Genomic DNA, 11,830 nt, shown 5'->3' with positions numbered 1-11,830 from the left:
TATATATATACCACATCCTCTTTATCCATTCATCTGTCGATGGACACTTAGGTTGCTTCCATGTCCTGGCTATTGTAAATTATGCTGCTATGAACATTGGGGTGCATGTGTCTTTTTGAATTAGTGTTTCTGTTTTTTTCAGATAAATACCCAGGAGTGAAATTGCTGGATCACATGGTAGTTCTGTCTTTAATTGTTTGAGGAACTTCCGCACTGTTTTCCCTAGTGGCTTTACCAATTACATTCCCGCCAACAGTGCGCAAGAGTTCCCTTTTCTCCACATCCTCCCCAACACTTATCTCTTGTCTTTTTGATGACAGCCATTCTAGCAGGTGTGAGGTGATAGCTCATTGTGGTTTGATTTGCATTTCCCTGATGATTAATGATGTTGAGCAAATTTTCATGGGCCTATTGGCCATTTGTAAACCTTCCTTGGAGAAGAGTCTGTTCTTATCTTTTTTAAAACTGGTTTTTGTTCTTGTTGGAATGAAATTTTTTCCCGTGTTCTGATTAAATTGATTGAAAGTTGCAGTTGGGATGGATTTTTTTTTTAATCGTCTGCTGTATAGAGATTTTGGCAGGTTCTGTCTAATCTAGTCCATCTCTTCCGGGAGCCTTTCCTTGCTCCGTTGCCTGGAGAAGTTGAGGTTGAGTAGGAGAGGTCAGCTGTGCTCAGTTGCATGCCCAGTGGAGGTTTAGGCGGGAGGGCCAGTGAGCGGGGTACACGACTCGCGGCATCCACATCTCCACCCACCTGCCAGGGCCTCTGGCAGCAAGAGCATGTGTCTGTTACGCAGTGTGGACGGGAACTTCCTGACGAGGTTCTGACCCTGTGTCCTTTACTTGCAGCACCGTGACCTCTGCCGTGTTCACCGTAGGAGATAATGTGGTCTCCGGCAGCGACGACCGCACCGTGAAGGTCTGGGACTTGAAGAACATGAGGTCCCCCATCGCAACCATCCGCACGGACTCTGCCATCAACAGGTGACAGTGGTGCTCCTCACGTGAACCCTTACTGTGGCTTGAAGGGGGCCTTGTGGCTTGTGTCTGCTTCGTGTAAATTTATGTTTACTTGGTAGAGCCCTGGGAAAAGTGGTTTAGACTCCCGGGAAACTATTTTTTATTGATTCTCTAATGCATATCCAGTATTCTATAAATACTGAAACTTAGGTGTAAAATCATGTTGGTGTATTGAGCTTTGTAAGAATAAGAATGAGCCAGTTATGGCCAGAGGTTACTGAGTAGTACATACGTGTAAGTTACATGTAAGTAACTTGGCCTGTTTCCTGATGCCCTAGGCAGATAATACCTGTGGTTTGCTGGTGTGATTTCCCTTGAAGTGTGAATAGTATGAAATCCCTTACTGCATCATCATCTATAAACTCAGAAACTTGTGCTGTCATTGTTTTGTATGTAAGCTGATTTTATCTCTTTGAAGGATCAATGTGTGCGTTGGCCAAAAAATCATTGCTCTCCCCCACGACAACCGCCAGGTGAGGCTGTTTGACATGTCGGGTGTGCGGCTGGCGAGGCTCCCACGCAGCAGTCGGCAGGTACGTGCTGGGGCTGAGTCTGTTCACAGGGAGCCTGGGGTCCCGGGCCCAGCATCACTGATGGATGGGAACTCCCAGCCAGTCTGGGTATGTCCAGTGCTCCAATAGCCCTTCACAAAAAGAGAGAAATTAATTCTAACAGTGTATTTTATTTAACCAAATGCATCCGAAATAACATAATTTCAACAGATAGTCAATAGAAAAATATTCACGATTTTTACACCCATTTTCTTACTAAGTCTTTGGTTGCTGGGTTTCCATTGGAAGTACTTAGTGTGTATTTGGAATGCATAAAATTGAAAGCTAGAAACGTTGCCTGATACCTGAGCTGAGCAGCAGCTTTTAAGTTTAAACTGAGATAATCAGGCTTTTTCCCCGCTGCGTTTCAGAACTCCCTGGGCACAGCAGCTGAACTCACCGCTGGGCAGGCGTGTGCCGTTGTCCTGTGGGGGTGGTAGTCATGGGTCCTGGGGGCGCCTTTCCGTGGCAGTCGTATCTCCATTTAGATGCACTTTCTCGTGAGGCAGGGGTTGCTCCTGGTTCATCTCGGACGGTGCAGGGCAGGAGCCGGACTCGCTGGGGAGCCTGGGGCTCCACAGCACCAGCTCAGACCTGCTGAGTCAGCATATGGGTGGGGGGGCATCTGGGAACCTGGGCAAGTCCATGTTCAGGGCCCAGTCTCAGTGCCAGGGGACAGCAGGTGGAGCTATAGTGGACGAAGCCCCTGCTTTCGGGCAGCACCTACAGGCTCTGCTCCATGGAGCCCACACACCACTCTCTCCCTGGCTTCCTTCGGCCTTTTCTACATTCACAGTGGAAGCTGTGTGGTGGGTCAGCCAGTCCCTTGTTGTTTCCAGCAGGGTCTGTGCCTGACTCTGCAGTCAGTGAGTGTGTCTGCACCCCCAGTCTCCTCCGCTGCTCCTCTGCCTTGTCCTGGGAAAAACCTTGCAGCGGTTGCTGAGTTGTGGGCCCAGGGTGGTTTTGGAGGCAGGCTGGCAGGTAGATTGGTAGACAGGGAAGACATCTCTGCTCTAAGTGGCACCAGCTTCCCAGAGGTCCTCTGTCCTTCAGACAAAGCCGTGTCTTCCCTTTTGTAGCTCTTACGTGTACCGTCCCAAGTTAGTTGTGGAGCTTTGTTTTCTTTGCGTGCACTTCATAGATAAACTACTCACGAAATTAGAATAACTCAGGAAAGCTTCACCACCCCAACAAAGCCATGAATTGCTTGTCCAGGCAACTTCACGTTTGCGAACTGCTTGGTATCACCGACGCAGCACCTAAGCTGCACCTTAACTGGATAGGATTCTCTCTATTAGGTGGGCCTGAGTGTTAAATAGAACAGCTGTACAGCATGTGAGGTCTGCGTTCTGACCCAGGAGCCCAGGTCCCTTCATGGCTTTGAGAATCTTCTCCCTCAAGAAAGAGGGAGTTCCAAGCAGTTCTTCATGGTACTGATTCCATGGAGACAGTTTCATTTTTAATTGTCTGTAAACATTCAGCCTTGCAGGAATTGTAGAATTCTCTTGTGCTTGAATTAATTTCCTCCTAAAGTGGTAGGTGAAATAGATTTATTTATTTATTTTGCTTTCTCTTTTGTTTTTGGCTGCGTTGGGTCTTCGTTGCTTCGCACGGGCTTTCTCTAGTTGTGGCGAGCGAGGGCTACTCTTCGTTGCGGTGCACGGGCTTCTCGTTGCAGTGGTTTCTCTTGTTGTGGAGCACGGCCTTCAGTAGTTGCAGCATGGGGGCTCAGTAGTTGTGGCTTGTGGGCTGTAGAGCACAGGCTCAGTAGTTGTGGCTTATGGGCTTAGTTGCTCCATGGCATGTAGAATCTTCCCAGACCAGGGCTCGAACCCGTGTCCCCTGGATTGGCAGGCAGATTCTTAACCACTGTGCCATCAGGGAAGTCCCGAGAGTTTCTTTTACTTATAGAATTTCTGTCAGCTTTTCTGAATCCTACCTCTTGTACCTGTTGTATGATACTATAGTGACATGTTAGTGTATGTGTCTGCTATAAACTTTCCAAGTAATCTGCAATATTTTTTCCAACATTCTGATATTTAACTGAATCCCCGAAGGTGGTGGGAATCTACTTGAAAGGCCATCTATTTTATCCTTGCTTTATTTGGCACCAAAGGTATATTTCTAGCTCCTTTATTACCTGAGCCGATTATTTGTTAAAGTGGTATTTGGGGTCTTTGAGTGAATTTTATTTACTGTTTCCCATGTCACCCAGCCTCATTTATTCATTAAAAATTTCCAAAGTGACCATTTATGTATTCTTCCTGTTGACTGTGATCTGGCTGCCTTTTTTAAAAAATAAATTTATTTATTTATCTATTTATTTTTGGCTGCATTGGGTCTTTGTTGCTGCACGTGGCCTTCTCTAGTTGCGGCGAGTGAGGGCCACTCTTCGTTGCGGTGCATGGGCTTCTCATTGCAGTGGCTTCTCTTGTCGCGGAACTCAGGCTCTAGGTGCGTGGTAGTTGTGGCATGTGGGCTCAGGAGTTGTGGATCGTGGGCTCCAGAGTGCAGGCTCAGTGGTTGTGGCGCAGGGCTTAGTTGCTCCACGGCATGTCTTCCCGGACCAGGGCTTGAACCCGTGTCCCCTGCATTGGCAGGCAGATTCTTATCCACTGTGCCACCAGGGAAGCCCTGACTCCTTTTCTTGAAGAAAGAATCCTGAGGCGCTGGTGAGCCTCAATGAGTTCATCCGTGTTCCGACCCCTCATTTCGTGGAGGCTTCTCCACCAGCAACACAGGAGGTGTCACTTGAACTAATTGTGTTCACGGCTCTCATTTCCGTTGGGTCGTTTGGTCGTGTGTGGTTCATCTGGTCCTGCTTGGGGAGCCCTGCTCTGACTGTGCTGTGTGCTTGGTCGCAGGGCCACAGGAGGATGGTGTGCGGCTCGGCCTGGAGTGAGGACCATCCCGTGTGCAACCTGTTCACCTGCGGCTTTGACCGGCAGGCCATCGGCTGGAACATCAACATCCCGGCACTGCTGCAGGAGAAGTGAGGGCACCGCTCTGAGGCTCCTCGGCAGCCAGGGACTGCGACTGCCGGCTCGCCTGGCGCTGGGGAGCCATTGCTGTGGGTGGTGGATGCTGAGCGGGAGATGTGTGCTCTCTCCAAGCTGTACCCAGCCTGCATGAAGCGTCCAGAGTGTGCCCCTGTTGTTTATTTCTGTGTTGTGTGTGTTGGCATCACGGGCCGTAGAGGTGGAGCCCCCTCCCGCGGCTGTTGGTATTGAGTCCCCGGGTGTGTTGGGGTGACAGGAGGGCGTGGCGTCTGCGCAAGTGAAACATGAACCCTGTTCTCACTGGGAGGTGTCAGTGGTCTCCACGTTTCTGGAACGATGATCTGCTTCTGCCTTGTCCTGGCCGGAGCGAGCAGGGACCTCATGCTCAGGTCTGCATGGGGTTCCAGTGTGTGTTAACTCAGCTTCATGTCTGTGTTCTGTTACAGTTCTGTAAAATCAACTTGGATTTTAGAAGTTAAAAAAAAAAAAAAAAGCATAGAATGTTGAATTTGCAACATTTGGATAGTTTATTTTGAGAAGAAAGAGTTTCTGCTCTTTTTATAGAAAATCATTTCAATCTCCTGAAGTCTCATGCTAGCAAATTCTAAAATATAATGATTCTAATCACTGAGTCCAGGTATTAAACAAAATTTAAAGCACTTTAGTTTATAGCTATGGTTATAAACAGTTTTTAGAAGTTTCAAATGACTTACCCATTGAATGTGACTTGACCTTTCTAGAAGGCCCTGCTGCCTGAAAACAAACCTTATTTATTTTCTACACCTTGGGTTTGCATGTTTCCAAGTGGGTTCACTTTCTGGGTGGTATTTGAGAGCCAATAATGCAAATAAATGAGTACTACCTCAAAAGCAAAGTATTTGGAAAACTTGGGGTGTCACTGTTACCTGGTTCATGCACTTTTTGATCTAGAGCTGGAACATGAGTTCGTTCAGAAGGCAGGAGAGGCCAGCGCAGCCCACGTACCTGAAGAGGAAAGGCTCCTTCCTCACTAGCTGCCAGCTCCCAGGTGGCGGGTGGCTCTCGGTGCCCCCTCTGCCAGGGAGTCTGTCAGTCTCGCCTTTTTGAGACTTTCTACCTGGTGTTCGTGAGCCATGTTTCTTGTTGAGTTACAGTCTGATAACGAGACATCTCAGTGCCCCCCTCACATATGTAACCCTTGGAGGCCAGCGCTGGGACAGGCACTGGAGGATGACATTGGAAACGATCGTGATGGCCCAGTCCCGGTCACCGCTTCCGTTTTGTGGTGTCGCGGGCAGAGCGTCCCTAGAGATGGCGCCTCGCCCATGGCTCCCTTTGCCTCAGGGCCTGCGGTAGACCATCTCAGGCCTCTTGCCCTGGGTCGTCGGGTCTGGTTCTGAGATGACTCCTGGCTGGGCAGGAGGGTGGGGCTGGGGAGAACCAGAGCGAGGGACAGACAGCAAGAGTTTTAGGGCAGCTTTATAACAACAGCAGCTCAAGAGCTGGTTGTTAGAGTCTGACATTCCCCGATGCCAGGGTCAGGACGGTGCAGGCTGCCTCCTGCCCTTCTGGGGTCTCCACAGCAGGGCTGTCCGCACATGCCGGCTCCTCTTCTGCTTCAGTCTCACGTCTGAGTGTCTTAGAATTACTTTTGGAAACGTTGGGAAATGTCTGCAGGTCGCTAAGCCAGATTAAAGAACCAGATCTCTGCTGGATTAAAAAATTGGAAGCGTGTAAACACATGTGTATGCAGCCACGTGGCCTGTGCAGACGAGGCTCCGCTCGCAGCCGTGTCTCCCTTGCCCCCTCCCCGTTCCTGCCCAGGGCTCGGCCCTTCTCAGGAGCAGGACCCGCCGCCATGGCTGAGAGGGATGTCTTCAGGCATCGTGAAGGAGATGGGGGTAGTGAGTGTGTGTGCACGTGTGAGTGTCCGCAGGTTTGTGCGTGTGTGTGCCTGAAATGAAGTTGTGTGACCAGCTGCCTTGATCATATCTGAAATAGTGTTTGGAAGTGGAATTGGTTTTGTCCATGTGCCGACAAGTCCAGAATTTCATTTAATAACAAAGAGATGGGTGGTTACTGAAAACTGTGTGTTGATGGAGAATTTCACGAGAGGTATGTTGTTGGATGAAGGGGCGCCCTTTCTCAACCACTGCACATCAGCTTATGCAGAGCCAAAATCTGTACCTGTTTTGGAATCTGAAGAATCCTGTGTAAGTCATCTGTTGCTTAAATCTGTGAAAAGTTTCTTTTGGAGAGAAGGTGTGCATTTATCAGTGTTGTGTAGAAGCAGTTGTTTTCATTGTGTTGATGTAATTGTTCTTAAGTGTTCAGTGTCTTCAATGCAGGATGAAATTCATTAAAAATCCATGTTCTGTAACTACTGTTGTAAAAGTGTTGTTATTAGGAGTCTCTTTTTTTTATTATTTTGCCTTTTTTTCATGTTTTTGCTTTGGTAAAGCATTGTTAATGGCTATTGAACATCACAATGATATAGAAGGTAAACAAATTAATTATAGTATTGCCCACTTAACAATTTTTAATTTTAGACTTAAAAACTCAGTTGTGTTATATTTTCTATCTGTTATGCTATAATTTAATGATCCACATTACACTTCTCCATTCCTGCATCACCACCCCAAAATTTCTGAAGGGAGTTAACAATTTGACAAAATACAGGCATTTGCCAAAGTTCCTCAGAGTTTCATAAGACGCTTGTCCTGTTCTTACTACAGTTAAGCTTGTTTGAAAGTTGAAAAAAAATTGCGGTAAGAGAACATAGGCCTGTTTTCCATGGGAGAATGCAAATTAGGATTGGCTGCAGCCGCCTGTTCACCATTCTGTTCTCACCCATGTGGATGGAGCCGTACCAGTCTTGGGAGCCCCGGCAGGTGGCAGGGCTCTGCCTGGCGTTTCTTGCCTGCCCAAGCCCTGCCTTGGACCAGGAGGCCTCACTGCCCACCTTGCATGGGCCTCGGGGGCACGTTCAGTTCCCAGAGGGCAGAAATTCTCCACGATTACTCCCTCACCTTACTCTTCAAAAACATGTGAGTATTGTCTAGATTTCATAATTATATCTTCAGTCACATTTAAAAGTTTGCATATTAGTGTAAAGAATTAAGAAGGCAAGACTTGCTTTGATTTCATCAAAAAGCCATTAAGACGTGTCTCCCTCATCCATAGGTTTTCTGTTTTCCCTTAATAAGTTAGAAGTCAAGGAAGTTATTCCAAAAATTGGGAGCACCTCTGTTTTATGTGCAGCATACGATATGTAGTCCATATCATGGGAAGAGGCTGAAAAGGAAATCATAAAAATGCTGTGAGTTTAAAATCAAATTTATTAAAACGGTCTTTAAGCAGCTTTTAGTCAAAATGCAAGTAGATTGAGCAGCCCTTTGGCACCCTGAGGGCTGTGTGCCGTGTGGGCTGGGGCAGAGTCACAAGGGGCTGCTGCAGGCAGTTTGGTCCAGGAGGCGTTTCCAGAGAGATGACATTCAAACTGGAGCCTGAAGTTTGATGAACGTGTCAGGAAATGAAGGGGGAAGGTGAGAACAAGTCGGGGAGGGCGCCCCTAATGGAGGTGCTTGAACAGGCCTTGGGAAGAGAGGGTTTACTCCACATGCGCCAGGCACTTTGGCATAAGGGGGCAGGGGTCCGGTTCCACGGGATTTGTGCTGAGGGTTGAGCTGGGGCAGCAGGGTGGGGAGGGCAGGGCTCTTTATCCCACAGTCAGGACGATTCACGGGCTCCCGTCATTGCGAGCACACAGGCATCCCTCGGTACCTAAAGAACGCTAAAGTGTGTGACAAGAATCCCCCCCCCGCCCCCCGACCCCGCCAATGGTATGGGAATGTGTTGGGAAATTTCAGCCACAGTTTTAGAGACTGAGGTTTTTTACTCCCTACTGCTGGGCCCCTTGTCACCACCGCCCCACAACCGTGTCCTCCCACCTGGGTGCCAAGCGAGCCGTCGTTTTATGCTCCACTAACCCAAACGGGGCCATCAGGATCCCTCCTGGGAAATTTTGGAACTAGAACTGAGAAAGTCCGTCTCTCTCCAGTAGTTCGTCTTTGTGAAAATAATGCCAAGTGCTTCAGGGTGTGAAGGGAAAATAACTATAATTCTGTGCTCGGCAAGACTTCCTTGAGGAATGTGTGTGCAATGATGGCTTGGGGAATAAACAAAAGCAGATTTCACCAGTACTCCTTCCCTAAGGGAACTTCTCAAGGAGGAACCGTAAGAAGAAAAAGTCATGAAGGAATGGTTCAAAATGGGCCAGTGCGCCGGCGGACATCTGTGCCAAATTACGCCTGACCAGAGCTTGTGGTTTAAATGTCCATTTTTGTTTGGCTGGGGATTTGAAAGATTAAGTCTTTTAGTTATTAAATATTTATAGAGACATTTCAAGGGTAACCACAAAGAAAAAAAAACACTTTAGAAAGGTAAAAAAGAAATGATTAAAAGTTACTGTAAGGGGCTGGGAAATGTGAATAAGAACTGGGCAAAAGTGACTTTCTAGCTTATTTCTTTTTGTAGTTTTAAAAATTTCAGAACCATTGAAATATATCACCCAGTATCTGAAAATTTCCCATTTTATGCTAGCAAAAACATAAGGTACCTATTGGGAAAAATGTGACAAAAAAAGAGGCTTGAAATCATCCATGGGAATATTTTAAAGCTTTAACATAGACATTGAAAAAGACAAATACAGTGACAGACGATCATGTTCATTGATAGGAAGAGTCAATATTGTAAAAATGTTGGTTCTCTTCATACTGGCAAGTAGATTCAATGCAATTCCAATCCAAATCACCCCAGGGTTTTTTTAGGAATTGGACAATCTGGTTCCTAAATTTTACTAGAACAAAGGCCAGAGTTAAGATGCTCAAGAAGAGAAAAGAGGTGAGAAAGGAGAAGGAAAAAAAAAAAAGATTTACCTCAAGCCTGGCAGGGCTATAGTAAATACACGGAGGGGTTCACACAAGGATGGGGGATTGACCAGTAGAGCAGAAAGAAATCAAAATCGATTCACGCATATATGAAAACCTGAAATATTTCAGCTCATATAATCACAGATCAGTGAGGAGAAAGTGGCTATTTAATTAATGGTTTTAGTACTACTAGTTATTCATGTGGAGGAAGGTAAGGAATTTGGATCCCTACCTCACACCAAAGGAAAATCAATTTCAGCATTATATGTTAGAGGCAAAACACTAACATTAAAAAAAAAGAATATTTTTATGACTTTGTATTTATTAAACAACTACCTAAAAATGCATTAACGATACCAGAAAAGATTGATACATCCAACTACACGAAAAATGAAAAGATCTGTGTATTAAGGGACTCCTTATAAGGCTGAAACAGTAGGCCACAGAGTGGTTGCAACATACAATTCACAAAGGGTTAGCAGCATCCCAGACAGCACACAACAGAATCCGAGAGAATGGGGGAACTGGGTGGCAGACGTGAATAGGTACGTCACAAGAGAGAAAACATAAATATTGTTGGTTTGGATATGAAAGGATATGGCAAATCAGAAGCACTCTCTTGTAGGTCTGGACATGTGCAGTAAGTCACTCGGTGTGTAGTAGGAACACAGTTGTCATGTCGGGAGTCCTTGCCTGTCTATTGAAATGAAGATTCCTGGGTCCAACCCCAGAGCCACTGACTCAGAATCTCTTGGGTTAGGATTTAAGAAGCTGCATTTTACACAGGCTTTCATTTGTTTAAGCTCCTGTGCAGTTTGAGAGCTGCCGTCCTGGAGAACCTTTTGCACTTGTGCATCAGGGGACATATGCAAGGTCATAGCACCAAACACAGGACAACCCAACACACATCAACGGGGACTGGCAAGCAAATCATGGTACGTCTACACAGCAAAATATTATGTAACAGAAGATGAGTGACCCACGTGCAGCTACGTGCAACTGTTGATATGTATGAAACCTTGTGAGGCACGAGTCAGCCCAGCCACACGTGTGTGATCATGGATAAGTATTTCATGTGATGAAAACCCAGTGTTCCAAGTGGTCGTCTCGGGGCCAGGAGAGGGGGTGGGGTAGGAGGAAAGGGTGGGATCAGGAAGGGCCCAGAGTTGGCAATGTCCAGTTCCTGATTTGGACAGTGGACACACAAGTGTGTGTTCCAGTTTTCACACTTTACAACTTAAGTATCTCTACAAATATTCCTTTAGTGTATCTAATATCATATAATCAAAAGAGTAATATAAACAATTCTAAAGAGAAAGTGTGTGCTATTCCAGAGATGGATCAAGTGAATGCTGGTAAAATGGGGAAATTTGGAGTAATATTTTTGACTATGTCAGTCTCAAGCTTATTGCATAACCCTATTTTCTTTTTTCGCTTACAAACATGTAGTTTTATTCTAAAATGTCTGATTTTCAGTCAGTGTGTACCTTCCATGGGAGGAAACGCAAAGCCAATTTTGTTCCAAGATAATGTTCTTGAAAAACAACCGTCACCAAGGAAATTGTCAAAAGGCAGAGTGTTATGCTGTCAAAATTGGGTTGTTGTCAAATACATTTTGGAAATCCTGGCTTTAAAGTGGGAAATGTAATAAGGATTTCATTTACCAGGTGTGATCGTAAAACAATAAAAGTTTTCTTATGTTGCTCATAAAATGGGGACTGAAGGTAATTTCAAATCTAGGAGACAGTCCAAAAATTGTGTTGAGCAAGCAGGTGCCACGTGTCAGAATAAGAATTTTTATTCTCACAGTCTGTGTTTTGGGGAAAGAAGCATTTATTTGGCTAGGTGGATAAGTTCTGGTATATTTGCTGAAATATAATCAGTTTATAAATATAATGTATATGCATTACTAGTATCTTCTAGCTCTGAATTGATTCTCAATAAATAAAAATGTCCTACTGGTGAACTTTTTTTTTTTTTTTTTTGCAGTACGCGGGCCCGTCACTGTTGTGGCCTCTCCCACTGCGGAGCACAGGCTCCGGATGCGCAGGCTCAGTGGCCATGGCTCACAGGCCCAGCCGCTCTGCGGCATGTGGGATCCTCCCGGACTGGGGCACGAACCCGTGTCCCCTGCATCGGCAGGCAGACTCTCAACCACTGCGCTACCATGGAAGCCCCCTACTGGTGAACTTTTAATTTTCTTTTTCAGTGATAAAATTAATTGTATATATTCTATAACTAATCCGTCTCTGGTGTTATATATATGAACCTGATTTTCCTTTTTTTAGAAAAGATTTTATTGTGGTCTAACTGTGTAAAATACACTGAACATATTTTGACATATTCTCCC

At 45.9% G+C, this 11,830-nt stretch overlaps 1 protein-coding gene across 1 annotated transcript in view; it reads left to right on the top strand.

The window, feature by feature from the left end:
• The window catches only part of WDR37 (WD repeat domain 37), a 45,417-nt gene extending 40,850 nt beyond the window's left edge, over nucleotides 1-4,567 (top strand). The window contains exons 12-14 of the mRNA XM_007445657.1: nucleotides 850-984; nucleotides 1,439-1,553; nucleotides 4,436-4,567. Coding sequence (XP_007445719.1) covers nucleotides 850-984; nucleotides 1,439-1,553; nucleotides 4,436-4,567 — 382 coding nt within the window. The remainder of the gene's footprint in view (nucleotides 1-849; nucleotides 985-1,438; nucleotides 1,554-4,435) is intronic.
• Nucleotides 4,568-11,830: the final 7,263 nt, after the last annotated feature.

The sequence above is a fragment of the Lipotes vexillifer genome, unplaced genomic scaffold (genome assembly GCF_000442215.2).
Source record: "Lipotes vexillifer unplaced genomic scaffold, Lipotes_vexillifer_v1.1 scaffold646, whole genome shotgun sequence".
In the NCBI taxonomy this organism is placed as follows: domain Eukaryota; kingdom Metazoa; phylum Chordata; class Mammalia; order Artiodactyla; family Lipotidae; genus Lipotes; species Lipotes vexillifer.
The sequence above is the reverse complement of the archived record's forward strand: the minus strand, read 5'-3'. Positions and strand labels throughout refer to the sequence as shown.